At 50.4% G+C, this 14,130-nt stretch overlaps 1 protein-coding gene across 1 annotated transcript in view; it reads right to left on the reverse strand.

The window, feature by feature from the left end:
- Positions 1 to 1,382: 1,382 nt before the first annotated feature.
- The window catches only part of RHBDL3 (rhomboid, veinlet-like 3 (Drosophila)), a 66,671-nt gene continuing 53,923 nt past the window's right edge, over positions 1,383 to 14,130 (reverse strand). Inside the window, exons 8-9 of the mRNA XM_014548876.1 lie at positions 5,308 to 5,368; positions 1,383 to 2,012 (exon numbers count right to left, since the gene is read on the reverse strand). Coding sequence (XP_014404362.1) covers positions 1,741 to 2,012; positions 5,308 to 5,368 — 333 coding nt within the window. The 3' untranslated portion in view covers positions 1,383 to 1,740. The remainder of the gene's footprint in view (positions 2,013 to 5,307; positions 5,369 to 14,130) is intronic.

Below are 14,130 nucleotides of genomic sequence, written 5' to 3' on the forward strand. Positions count from 1 at the left end.
GTTCCTGCATGAACCCAACCCTGGGTTCTTCCTCCTTCGGGGCTGTCAGTGGTTGGGAGTTGCAAGAGCGGTATAAAGGGAATGCCATTTTGTCAAAAGCCACCCTCCCACCCTCCCTGGGGCCTGCACCAGCTCCCGCCAGGAGGCCATTCCCTTGTGAAATGGGCGTGGGGATGGACTCGAACACCTCCCGGCTCCCTCCTCGCTCTGAGAACCCGAGCTACCGGCTGCCTCACCTCTGACACGCATCCACACCCCAACAGTTCTTCTCTAGAAGCAGGCCTCCACCTAAACTGGAATTCCTTTTGCTGCAACCTCCCGCCCCCCTGAACTCAAAACTCACGCGGCCTCCATATTCCTGCCCAGCCTCTGTTGCACCCCAAAACCCCTCCTCTCCAAAGGGAGACAGGACAGAATCTTTTCAGCATGAAGGCCACTCCAGAGGGAACCAGAGCAGGAGCTGGCAAAGGCGAGGAAACCTCAGCATCCTGAGGGGCCGCCCTCCCACCAGGGACCACTCTCCCACCGTCAGCGATTCCCAGGGAGACGCCTGGAAGGGACGGGGAGTGGAAAAGAAGAGGCAGGCTTTGTTAAAAGCCAGGGTCCTCAGGAACCACAGTAGCCCACCTCTCAGCCCTTCCTTCCTCTCACGCAGACGCCTCCACAGGCACCCACTGCCCCTCGCAGCCTTCCCCTGCGGATTCCACTCGCCTCACACTGTTTGTCCCACGGGCATCTCCACCCACCAAACCATGTGCTCACCATCAGAACAGTCTCCACAACCAAAGGAGAGGCACGATGGAGGGGCAGGGCAATGGGGGGGCAGGGCAGGGCCCTAAAGACAAGGCAGGGCACGGGACGGGGTGTGGGCCCTGGCGAGAGAGGCCAGCATTTGGGGAGAGAGGGAGGGAGAAGTTCAAAGCAGGGCCTTCCCCAAGGGGGAATGTGGGATGAATTCCCTCTTGCTGGAGTTCCTCTTGCTGGGTACCCCGTGGCAAGAGCAGGGAGTTACAGAAGCTCCCTCCTCTGCCCCCCGCAGGTGTTAGAGGCCACACCCCAGTGCCCACCGACAGGCACAGGAAGGCACCTGGGGCTCCCCGGGCCTAGTCCGCATGTCCGGCACCAGGCCCTCCCCCACTCCCAGAGCTCCAGAGGGGACACTTCCTGGCCTGCCATTATCTCTGGGCTGGACAAGGGCCTGCCTGGCTACTGCCCCCTCAGGCCTTCCTTACACTCTATGGCAGGGGTGGGGAATGTCCGGCCCGAGGGCCATATAAGGCCTGGGAAAACATTTGGTCTGGCCCTGCCAAGGCATTACAGGTGAGTTAAATGTTTGACCAAATCTAGCAGGCTGATGTTTAAGTTGATGATTTTGTGTGGCCCGAGAATGATGTTATAAATACCCAAATGGCCGTTGGCAGTAAGAAGGTTCCCCACCCCTGCTCTATGGTCTCGCAGGGTGGAGGATGAGGCTGCTCTCAGCCCACCCAAAAGGGACAGCCACTCTCAGCCTCCCCAGGCCTTTGCTGGCCCGATGTCTTTGGAAGAGTCTAGAAAAACAACAGTAGCCAATCCAACTCCCCCAGCAGGTGCCTTTCGGAACAGAGCCTCCACTGTCTGCCCAGCGTCTCTCGTCCTCTCCTCCCGGCCTCCCTGAGCTGGTGATGAGAAAACAGAATCCAGATGCTCCTTTCTGATGCCGCTTCTCCCTGCCCTCCCCGACTTCTGGTCCTCCAGCTGTCAGGGGGGCGGGGGCAGCTTTAGGTCCAGCAGGGTGTAGGCAAAGATATTCCAGAAGACAGCAAACAGCACAAAGATGGTGTACATGGCCACAAAGATCCACCACAGCGACTGGTCCTGCAGCCTCTGCTCATAGTTCCTCAGGACCACCACGCCCAGCGTGATGCCCACGGCCACGCCACCCAAGTGTGCCACGAAGCTCGGGTGAGGGCACGGGGGATAGGCCGACGGGTGGAACCGGAGCCACACGGCCCGCCCAAACTCCATGCTCACTGCAAGGGGAGGAAGCACAGAGAAGTCACGGGAGGCCCCTGGGCAGGGGCTGAGGGAGAGGCCTTGCAAGCCACCCACCCAGCCACCCACTCCACCAGCCACCCGTTAATCCACTCGCCACAGACCAAGCTCTGTTTGTTCTGCGCACTGGGGACACGGTAGTGAAGCAGACAGACAAGCCTTTGTTCTCCCAAAGCTTATAGGACCTGGGGCAACCCACCGGCATTACATACACAAGATCAGTTCAGTAAGAGGAACTCTATGGGAAACAAATATAAGTGATTTAAAGTCAACGCTGGGTGTAAGGAGGGGGATTCTTTAGTTTGGAGAATCAGGCAAGATCTCCCTAAAGAGGTGATGTTTGCTCGGCCAGCGTGGCTCAGTGGTTGAGCGTCGACCTATGAACCAGGAATTCACGGTTCGACTCCTGGTCAGGGTATATGCCTGGGTTGTGGGCTCGATCCCGTGTGGGGTGTGCAGGAGGCAGCCTATCATTGATTCTCTCTCATCACTGATGTTTTTATCTCTCTCTCCCTCTCTGAAATCAATTAAAAAATATTTTTTTGTCCTAGTTGGTTTTGCTCAGTGGATAGAGCGTTGGCCTGTGGACTGAAGGGTCCTGGGGTTGATTCTGGTCAAGGGCATGTACCTCGGTTGCAGGCTCCCGGCCCTGATTGGGGGAGGCAACCAATCGATGTGTCTCTCTCACATCAGTGTTTCTCTCTCTCTCCCTTCCACTTTCTCTAAAAAAATAAAATAAAAAAAAATAAAATAATCGATTTTTAAAAGAGGTGACATTTGAGCTGAGATGTGACTATCAAGTGAAGAGCATTTCAGGCAGAGGGGACAGCTCATGCAGAAGCCCACAGGCCCTCGAATCCCTGCTGTCACATGTCCCGGAGGCTCAGCCTCCTCATCTGTATAAAGTCTCAGCCTCCGTGTACCAGGCTACACTGCCAGGACATGAATAACAAGCAAGATGTGCTAGCACTTTACAGTTTATAAAGTGTTTGTATGTATCATTTCAAAACTCTCAGAACCAGTGCGTATGTGCTTGGAAGGAAGAGATGAAGGGGGAGAAGGGCAAAGAAGGAATGGAAATAAATGGTCCCAGCAAAGTGCTGGAGTTTCTAACAGATTCTAAAATGCCCCCACCCACTCTCCAACCCATCCTTCTTGCATGAACTTCTTGGATTGGCCAATCCAATGGGGATGTACTCTCTTGAAATAATAGTTGCTGGGAAATTGCCGTTTTGTTAACCTACCATTCAAGGACACTTAGGGCAGGTACTCTTACCCCATTTTACAGATGAGGAAACCAAGGCGAATTTGACAGATGGAAAGAAAACCCTGTGAAGGGAACTGTGTCCGTGTTCAGTTACCATTTAATGCACCAGTGGGCCTCTCTCCACCCTAACCACTCCAGGGGTGCCAGCACCTCCCGGGATTTCCTCAGCTTCTGGCACAGGCCCTGCAACTCCAAGGATGGCCGACAGATGGCGGAAAAGGTGCAGCCAGGGACAGGCACTGTGTCCTCCCCACTCCTCCCCAGGCCCTGGGGCATCCTCCTGCCTTTGCTTAGCAGGCCCTGGGTTCCACAGGGGAGGTTTGAAAGACATGGTCCCCCACTCTAAAATAGCATTTTAGTTTTTATGATCCTTAGAGTTTTTGTTTTTTATTTTTTAAAATATATTTTTATTGATTTCAGAGAGGGAGAAAGAGATAGAAACATGAATCATTGATCTGCTGCCTCCTGCATGCCCCACAATGGGATCAAGCCCACAACCCAGGCATGTGCCCTTGACCGGAATCGAACCTGAGACCCTTCAGTCCGCAGGCTGACACTCTATACGTTGAGCCACACCAGCTAGAGCTGTTATTTTTTAAACAGTAAGAGTCATGCTTCTCTTCCCTTCCTTGCAAATAGACAAGCTCAGAGTCTGAGCAGACAGGGAAGCTGTGCTCACTCCTGCCCTCTCCCCTCCACTTCCCCCATTGCCCTGTCTCAGAGTCTGCGCTTTAGGGCTGGGAATTCCTCTCTGGAAGTGGAGATCCTCCAACTGGAAACTGAGACCAGAGAGTCCTGAAAGACATGAATCAAGTGGAGCCCACACAGGCCCCTCCTCGCCATGACTTTTCTGGCCCAGTCTTCCTCTTCCCCACCAGGTAGGTGGCTGACCCAGGCAGAGACCGTCCAGGTGCTCCTGCCCAGCCTGGCTGAAGTGTGGGAATTAGAAAAGGCACAGGCTGGCTCTGAATTCGGCTCTCCCACCTCTGGCTGGGGGCCCAGGGCAAGGAACTCTGAGCCTCGGGTGCACCCCTGAAAATTAAGCCTAAAAATATCCTCTTCACCGCTGTGGTCTGAGGACTGAGTGAGAGACTCTGTGTTCCTGTTGTTTTCTTCGTATCCCCTTCACTCTGTTCAGACTATTCTCTCTTTCTATCTCAGAATGAGCCTCTTGGCCTCATCCCGCGACACGCAACTCCTCCACACTGCAGCCTGACTGTCTCCTAAACCTGAATCTGTCAGTAAATCTTGTTTAAAACCTTCCAGTGGTTTCCTAGTGTATGAGGGTGAGATGGAAGGAAGGATCTTCCTTTTTGCATTTAAAGCCCTTCATGAGCTGACTCCTATTTGCTCTTATCACAATCACACAGTCTCAAACCTCAAAGGTCGAATTTGCAACCGACTTGCAGGCCATGACCCTTCATGGCCTGTGTCTTGGTTCAGGCTGCACTTTTGCCTGCAATGCCCGCTCACACCTTGGCTACACGGTGACCACCTGCCTCTCTTGGTCAACATGACCCCTGCAGGTAGAACGGACCTCTCCTGACTAGGGCCCACAGCCTGTTCCTGGCGGTTCATGGGTTAGTTACAGTTGGTAAACCTGCTAAAACTACTAGTTTTAGTGCAAATGCACACACACATACGTGCGTTTTTCCAGGGATGGGGTCTCTAGCTTCCAACAGGAGATCTCAAAGGATCGACTCCGTGACCCAAAAGGTTATTAAGAAGTTATTTTGCTTGACCTGGATGCCGGTCATTGAGCTGGACACTTACTGTGTGCACTTTTCCGTTTGCATATCACATGTCAATAAAAAGATTAAGAAAGGTTAAGAAATAGCAGAGTGGGCCAGACTTCTCTCATAACATTCCACTTTGTTGCACATTATTGACAGCCCCTCCCCTCTTTTTCTTGACCATAAGCCCCTGAAGGGCAGGGACTGTGCTGTCTTTAGATCCCCAGGCCCAGGCCAGGGCTCCCTCCCCCCAGCTGGCCGGTCAGTACTTACTACAGATCAAGGCCACACCCATCCGCAGCAGCTTGAATTGGCACTTCATGCCTGACCAGTTCTAGGAAAAGAGGAGAGAGTTCCATTAGTTCCAGATTGGACCTCTCCTCTGCAGAAGTGTCTCGCTTAAGAAAACCTGACACTTAAAAAAGTCATCTCCGCTCTGTCGGCGTGGCCCAGTGGTTGAGCATAGACCTATGAACCAGGCGGTCACGGTTCGAGTCCCAGTCAGGACACATGCCCAGGTTTCCAGCTCCGTCCCCAACTGGGGGCGTGCAGGAGGCAGCCAATCAATGATTCTCTCTCTTCATTGATGTTTCTCTCCCTCTCCCTTCCTCTCTGAAATCAATAAAAATACATTTAAACCTAAAGAAATAAATAAGTCATCTCCATTAAGTCCTGAGTGAGGGGTTGTGGCTTAGTCACAGATCACACCAGCGTGGCTTTAAGACTTTAGACAATGGTAAGCGTATTACTGTCGGAAAGCTCTGGAGCCGCACCTGCAGGGCATAGACAGAGGGAACTGAGAGTCTCTGTCTCCTCCAGGCACACAGACACCACCTGAGAGTTGCATTAATTGCTGGGTCTGTGGGAGGCAGTTAGACAGACGTGAGCAGAGCAAGGACAGATATGGGCCAGGTACAGAAGGTCACCAGAGTGGAAAGTCCCAGTGCCTAGCAATGGACAACCAATTGTAGGGTGGGACCTGCTCCCAGGATGACTTTTCTTCCCCTACCATATCCATGGTCACGAGGTTTGGAACCCCTGACCTTTCCTCCCTAGAGATAACATCTAGGCCTCAGTTGTATTTCAACTCCAGGCCCAGATAAGCAACCAAACCAGCCATGGCTGGCTGACTGGTGTCGGGACCAGCTGCACTGAATAATGACCCCCTGTCCTGGTGCCGGCCAATCAATCAGTGGGGACCACAACCCTGAAAGGACCCGCCTGGAAAACTGCTGAATGTTCTATTAGGATATTTCCCTGGAACCTCCCCTAAAATCTCCGCCCTTAAACCCTGAGGAGGGAGGACCCAGCGTGCTCTCCCTCCAAGGAGCATGCAGGTGCCTTTCCCTTTCCCCTCCCCCTCCCTTCCCCAGACACAGCACAGAACCATTAGCTTCCTCACTCCCAAGCTCCAAGGGCCCTTCCTTTACCTCCATAACTCATATCCTAAGCCCAGTGCTTTCAGAAATTACTTTTCTCCCTCTGTAATTTACCCAGTACATGTTCTCTTACAGTTTGGGTCTTGGCTCTGAATTCTTTCCTAGCCAGAACCCAAGTACCGAGGTTGCTGAACCCAGGTTTGGTCTGACCCCACCGGTCATACAACTGGTGCCGCTCCTGCTGCCTACAACAAACAGGTTCAGGGTTGCAAAGGGATGCAGGAGAGCAATCCAAGCAAAGTCCAAGCAGAACCATCAAGATGATCAGAGAACTAAAAATCCTGCATATGAGGAAGGATTGAAGAGAAGACTCAGAGGTTAAGTTCACTGTTGTCAGGTGTCAAGTGAGTCAACACAAGGAAAGGGCACATTCAGTGTAACTTGCAAGCAGAAGACTCAATGGATGAAAACTTTGGTGAGATTTTTTTTTTAGCAAGAGAAAATAACCAAATTTGAAACATACATATGAACGGGAACCCAGCATACATGAGAGTCAGAGACCCCCACATGCACGAGAGGTTCAAAGATAGGAAAGGCACATGGGTGTGTAAGATGTCCTGAGCCAGGATGAGGTCAGGTGGCTGGGGGGCTTCAAAGGGTCATTGCAGGTGATAAATAGAAGTGTGTCCTGCCCTATAGATAGATCAAAGGAGGTCATCTCTGATGATCTCTTATTATGGGCAAGGTCCCTAATTCAAGTTCTTCTAGGTAGTTAAGGGAGGAGCATAAGTTTCTCTTCAGCCCGCAGCTAAAGTTGCCTTTAGCTCAAAGCAATCTGCATACGTCAGAGGCCCATCTTGGGGTGACTCATTCTGAACCCCTATAGTTCCCTCCTCTGAGACTTCCCTGGAAGTTTCACATTCCAGAAGTTGAAAAAGAGGAGAGAGTTCCATTAGTTCCAGATCAGACCACTCCTCTGCTGTGTTCTGAGGACCGAGTGAGAGACCGAGTGGTCCCTTTGCTCTCTTCCTACCCCAGCGTAGACTGTTCTGTATCTCATTAAACCGGTCTCAGTCTGGAGGAGGTAGTTCCGTTAAACCGTTGTGTCCCATTTCAGGAGGCGGTGATGCAGTGGGCTCCCAAAGGTAGGCCTACAGTGCAAGCTATCAGTTGTTTAATGAGAGGCATCTCTATGGAAGCAGAAGAAAAGCAAAGGTTAGTGACTGGAGCAGACTATAACCTCTGTTTCTGAGTAAGGAGGCAGGCAGTCAAGAAGACTTCTAGATGTCCGTCTCCCATCATCTTCAGATGGAGTGAAGGCAGGCAGTGACAGTCGGATCGATTCACACAAAGATTCTTTTTTAGCTCAGGGTAAGTTTCCATTTCTACTAAGCAGAGCTGCCCAAAGATGGATTGATCCATCTTGGGGGATGGTGAGTTTCCCATCATTGAGGGGTTCACACGGGGCTTCCCATCACTTGAAGGGGATGCTCTAGCATTGGGCATCGGGAGGAGGTGGGCCAGACGGCCTTCAAACAAATCCCTTTCCCCTGAGAATCTCCGAACACGCCGAACCTCTACAGGCGACGAACGGAGTACAATTATTCACCTTACAAAAGGATTTTTCACTTTACAAAAGACTTCGCCACAGGGTTCCTGTGAGGGGCACTCCTGCGGTGCATTCAAAGCTCTACTCCATTTACCAAAGCGTGACGTGCAGACACAGAGAGGAGCCGGGGTCTTGGGGAACACATCAGACCGAGGGAAGGAGGCCCTGGCTACAGCCAGGGGCTTCTGTTCCCTCCCCACCCACTCTGCCTCCTTTGCGGCCTGGCCCAGGCCCAGCTGAGGGGCACGTCTCGCACTCCTTTGACAGTGGGGGACACGTGTTAAACTTCACAGAGGCCCTGAACACTGGCACATACAATAGTGTCTATGGGAGCTTCAGGGGAGTAAGCGGGATGCAGGGAAGCTGCCAAAAAGAGGGAGAAATCCCTGGGCATTGGGCTTCTTGCCCATCTCCCCCTTACCCCCCCTTATTCCTCACTGACCGGCAAGCCCTGCTTCACAAAAGGCAAGACGGGCAACACATGGCCCCTCTTTCGGTGGGGAAAGTCTAACCTTCGCTCACTGACAGGTTCTATGCTAAGAAGCAGATGGCAGGACAACATTGTCCCCTCCCCAGGAGACAGGGAACCAAATGAATGGGTGCCCTCCACTGACCTGGCAACCCGTTTGGAACTAGCTCAGTTAGCTGATGCTGGGCAGCCAGCCTTGGGAGTCACCTGATGGACCATCTTCTCCTAAATGGTACACCCGCTGCCAAGCTGCCAACAAATGGCCTGCGACAGGGAGCTCACCACCCCCTGGGCAGCCTGTGAACTAATCACTGAAAAGCTCCTCCTGCTACTGTCCGGCCAGGCTTTGCCTCTCTGTGATAACCATCCACCCAGGGTCTTAATTCTCCCTTAAAAGTGACACCATGTTCACAGCAGTATTATTCACAACAGCCAAGTGTCCATCAACAGATAAATGGAGAAACAAAATGTGGTCTATCCATCCAAGTGGAGAATTATTCAGTCTTAAAAAGGGAGAAAATTCTGATACATACTATAAACTTCAATGGACAGTGAGCAGATTATGCTAAATGAAAGGAGCCAGTCACAAAAAGACAAATATTGTATGATTCCACTTATGTGAGGCACTTAGAATAGCCAAATTCATAGAAACAGAAAGTAGAATAATGGTTGCCACGGGCTGGGAGGAGGGAAGAATGGGGAGTGTTTTATGGTTATAGGGCAGGGGTCCTCAAACTACGGCCCGCGGGCCACATGCAAATACAAATATTGTATTTGTTCCCGTTTTGTTTTTTTACTTCAAAATAAGATATGTGCAGTGTGCATAGGAATTTGTTCATAGTTTTTTTTTAAACTATAGTCCGGCCCTCCAACCGTCTGTGAACTGACAGTGAACTGGCCCCCTGTTTAAAAAGTTTGAGGACCCCTGTTATAGAGTATCAGTTTTGCAAGATGAAAAGAGTTTTGTGGATGGATGGTGGTGATGGTTGCACAATGACGTGAATGTACTTAGCACCACTGAATGCACACTTAAAAATGGTTAAGATGGTACATTATAATTTATGTATATTTACCACAATTAAAAACAAAAGTGAGCCCAACTGGTGTGGCTCAGTAGTTGAGCTTCGACCCATGAACCAGGAGGTCAAGGTTCGATTCCTGGTCAGGGCACATGACCTGGTTGTGGGCTCAATCCCCAGTAGGGGGCGTGCAAGAGGCAGCTGATCAATGATTCTCATCACTGATGTTTCTATATCTCTCTCCCTATCCCTTCCTCTCTGAAATCAATAAAAATATGTTTAAAAACACCACAAAATAAAACAAAAGTGATACAGAACACTTCTAGCATCGCTTTTCCTTATAAAAACCTCTGAATATTTTACCTGAACACAGTGTCTCTTTCACTGAGTTCTGGGTGATAACGTCAAGCAAAGTAAGTCTAGTATTGGCTGCTCTCTCTGCCTGCTGAGGTCCATGCCCCATCTCACCATCTGGGATCTGTCTTAGGAAGCACCATTCATATTCTGGGTCTGGGAAGACCATGCATGGGGGGAGGGGTGGCTCAGAACTCCTTTTTTGCTAGCTTCCCTCATTTGTAAGTTTGCAAAAACAGTAACCATAGTGCCCATGTCAATTACCAACCTCACTGGGTTGCTGTGAAGGTGAAATGAGTTGACACATATAAAGCACAAAAAACATGCCTGGCACATAGTACACGCCACTGCCTGATACTAGTATCTAGATCTGAGGCAAAGATGGCGAGTTTGCCCTGCACAATGGCATGAAAACTTCTGAACCCCAATGACCTTAAGTGGAGAGCCCGGGAGCCCTGGTTTTGGTACAGTGCTCCCCAGGCCAGCCTCATGTACAAAACCTGCCTGGTCCCCGAAGGCCCTGGGGTTTGCCACACTGACCCAGTCACGCCCTCTGTCCTGCACTTTAACTGAGAAGAGACTGAGGGTCCAGGAGGGCCAGTTCAAGGTCATACACAGTGAGTTCATGGCGAGACTGAAAGGATTCCCGGTGCAGGGCTCTGTCTGCCCACACTTCTGGGCCGGGGCCATGTTCTGTCTGTCTGTCCCTGCTGGCTGCCTCAGTTTCCCTCAAAGCTGAGCAAATGTCATATAAATGACCAGTCTCCCAGCAGCTGAGGGGTTAAGCTAGAAAGCCACCCCTTCCCACCAGCTGCCTCATTTTCCCGACCCATTATTCCCTCTAATAAAATGAGTGCAGTTAAACAACAGGAGAGAAGAAAAACCATCTCACACACACACAGCCAGCACTCCTGCTGCGATAAATGTTGAAAAGCCTGTAGATCCCTGGGGATTACAAACCTTTTAATTTCACTCTCTCCCAGAGCCCTGTAGGTGCAATGGCACCCAAGGCAGTCACCGGTACCCTGGGCACCTTGCTCACCCACCCGGTTAGGAGCTCAGAGGCTGACACCCAGGCAGGGAGCTTCCGTTCCATATCCCGGGCAGAAACAGTTTCTTGTTTAATGACTTCAAGAAAAACCAACACAGGAGACGGGAAAGCATGACACAGATAAATTAGGGAGTATCTGTCCTACAATAGGAGTTTTACTTAATAAAGTGAACCTTACGACACAGAATTTGTTGGTGACATTTTGACAACAGTCTTGCCTTGTGCTTTGACAATATGATTCAATTCGTGAAAATTCAGGCCTCCAACATTTAAGGAAAACATCTATCACATGGAGCAAAGTGTGAGCAAATATCTGGCATATTCAAAAATGGAAATCTGGCCTAGAGCCCTCAGCAAAAGGCAATTAATAAATTATTCAATTATGTGCATCTCCATGCTTCCGGTGTTTAAAATGAGAAGTCTGGATTGTGGCAACCAGACCTTTTGTTGAAACAGTTCCTGAGTTTAATCCGTGGGTGTAAACTGCAAGCTTTTTGAAACTCAACGTGTTTTTATGTAAAATAAGACAGGCTTTGATTTAAGGCGAAACCTCTCATTTAATCAGGCAGTCCTGAGAACACAAGTGTCAAACATTTTTCTATTATGTATCTAGAGCCAAAGGGACACATTTTCTGATTTTCCTCTGTGCAGATACAGGCAGAATTTATTCAGATAAAAGACTGGCCTTGGTTGGTGTGGCTCAGTTGGTTGAGGGTCATCCTGTGCACCAGGAGGTCGCTGGTTCGATTCCTGATCAGGGCACATGCCCAGGTTTCAGGTTCGGTATCCAGTCTGGGTGTATACTGGAAGCAATCGACCATGTTTCTCTTTCACATCGATGTTTCTCTCTCTCCCTCTCCCTCTTTTTTTTTTTTTTAATTGTACGTGTACACATATATATAAACACACACACATACAGGACCTCCCAGCTATGTGGAGACTTGCCAGTGGAAAGCATTTTCTCATCCATTTTTCCATGTCTTTCTCTACCTTGTGAAGAAGGGATTACAGGTAAGAGAACTGAGGCCCTAAAAAGTTAAGGAACTCACAGCTCTTACAACGGCGATGCTCCTACTCAAATCCAGATTTTCTGTCTGTCAAGTCCACGCTTTTCTCCTTTCTGTTCTGACGAGGTGTTTTACTGCGCACACACAGACCAACCTTCGTTTCGGAATTAAAATCAATGGTGTATTTATTCGGTTGAACCACAGGAAATTGCTGATATTTAAGGGCTTCTGACCCACAGAAACGGCAACTTCATATGGTTGGACCCAATGCATCTCTGAAATGCTGGGCGCCGAGCTAATCTGGGTACAGGTGGCCTCTGGACGAAAGGAAACCAATCTTTTAAAATGAGATTGTTTTTCACTGTCAAATAAGCACCACACAACTTTCTAGGGAGAGGCCGCCGCGAGTCATGCTCTGGGGACTGCGAAGCTCCCGCTGGCCGGGCAGAGCCGTGTCCTTCTGGAAGGGCAACGGGTTCTGGGCCCCGGCTGCTCATCACCGCCACAGGCACGGGCTCCTTGCCAGAGAGAAGCGTGAACTGGAACAAAACTGCTTTCACGCCTCCCTCCTCAACCTCGCGCCCTACCCCTCTGGTCTCAGGGTGGTCTGCCCTCACCATGGGAACTCCCAGGGCATCAGGGCTGTTTCCCAGGCGGTGGGGAAGGGGCAGGAGCCAGGCATCTTTATGAGCTCCTGTCAGTTTCTTCTCTCCCGTGTTCTCTTAGTGGTGCTTGTTCATTCCCCTTTCACACAGACATATCTTGGGGGGAAGAGGAGGGGGTGGTTAGCATTTCCTTCCCAGACAGAAGGAATTGGGGCAGGAGGAGGGGGGAGTGGAGGAGGCGGGACTCAGAGGAAAAGCTGTGTCTGGGGAAAGTGGTGGCACTGATACCGCATGGCCCATTTAAGAGGGGCACGCGACGCGGCACCGCGCTCCAGGTTCTCAGCAGGCCAAGCCATGTGTGTGCGTGTGTGCACGTGATTAAACACACATGCACAGACGCACATGCACACAGGCTTTCCCGAGCCTGCTGTAGTTCTCCAAGTGCTCACTTGCAGTTAACAAAATTCAGGCAAGTAGCAAGTAGAGTCAGTGTCGGTCTGTGTGTCTCTCTTCCCCTCTCTCTTCACTTCTCTCCTTTCTCCCTTTCACACTCTCTCTCGATGTGCAAAGGGGACTTCGGTGAAAAGTACAGGGATGGTGCTGAGGAGTGGGGCAGGTGAGAGTGGCAATGACAAAGATGAAATGGGAGAATTGGGGAACTCCAAAAACGATTGTAACTGAGTATTCACACCTACCACGTGGTGGGGATAGTGCTGGAGGAGGGGGGCAAGGGCTGGAGGACCCCAAAGAGAAGCGATGCCTTTTCTGGACACCGTTCGTTCGTTCGTTCATTCATTCATTCATTCATTCATTCATTCCTCATTCAGTGAAATTAGTAGCATTATCTACCACGTGTCCAGCCCTGCCCCAGGAACTGGGGAAACAGATGCGTAAGACCTGGGACCTGCCCGGAGGCTCCCAGGCCAGCAGGGCCATTAGCCAGGCTGGGCCAAGCACTGCCAGTGACGCCTCCTTCGGCCTCTAAACTTCAGACTCCGTCCAAAACAAGGTGCAGTCTTCCTTGACCTCCTCTGAAACTATCAGGTGAATTCTTATTTCTACCCTGGTGTCTTTTGTGAGGATCAGGGAATTAGGTTAGCACTTATACTGAGCAGTTACTTTCACTTTATCCCATTACTTTTATTTTTAAAATATATTTTTATTGATTTCGGAGAGGAAGGGAGAGGGAGAGAGAGCTAGAAACATCAATGATGAGAGGGAAACATTGACTGGCTGCCTCCTGTATGCCCCCTACTGGGGATCGAGCCCAAAACTCGGGCATGTGCCCTTGATCAGAATCGGACTCGGGACCCTTCAGTCCACAGGCCGATGCTCTATCCTCTAAGCCAAGCCGGCGAGGGCTCACTTTATCCCACTTATCACATAGCATCCCATTTCGCAGATGTAGAAACTGAGGCAGTGAAGTCATATGCCCAAGGTCACTCTTTAGGAAGTGAGTGGCTGGGATTCAGATCTAGGCTGCCTCACTCCATAGCCCATGCTGTTAACCATTACCAGTGGTTCTCAACCTTTCTAATGCCGTGACCCTTTATTTATTTTATTTATTTTTTATTTTTAAATATATTTTATTGATTTTTTACAG

Source organism: Myotis brandtii, unplaced genomic scaffold (genome assembly GCF_000412655.1).
Source record: "Myotis brandtii unplaced genomic scaffold, ASM41265v1 scaffold523, whole genome shotgun sequence".
Classification (NCBI taxonomy): domain Eukaryota; kingdom Metazoa; phylum Chordata; class Mammalia; order Chiroptera; family Vespertilionidae; genus Myotis; species Myotis brandtii.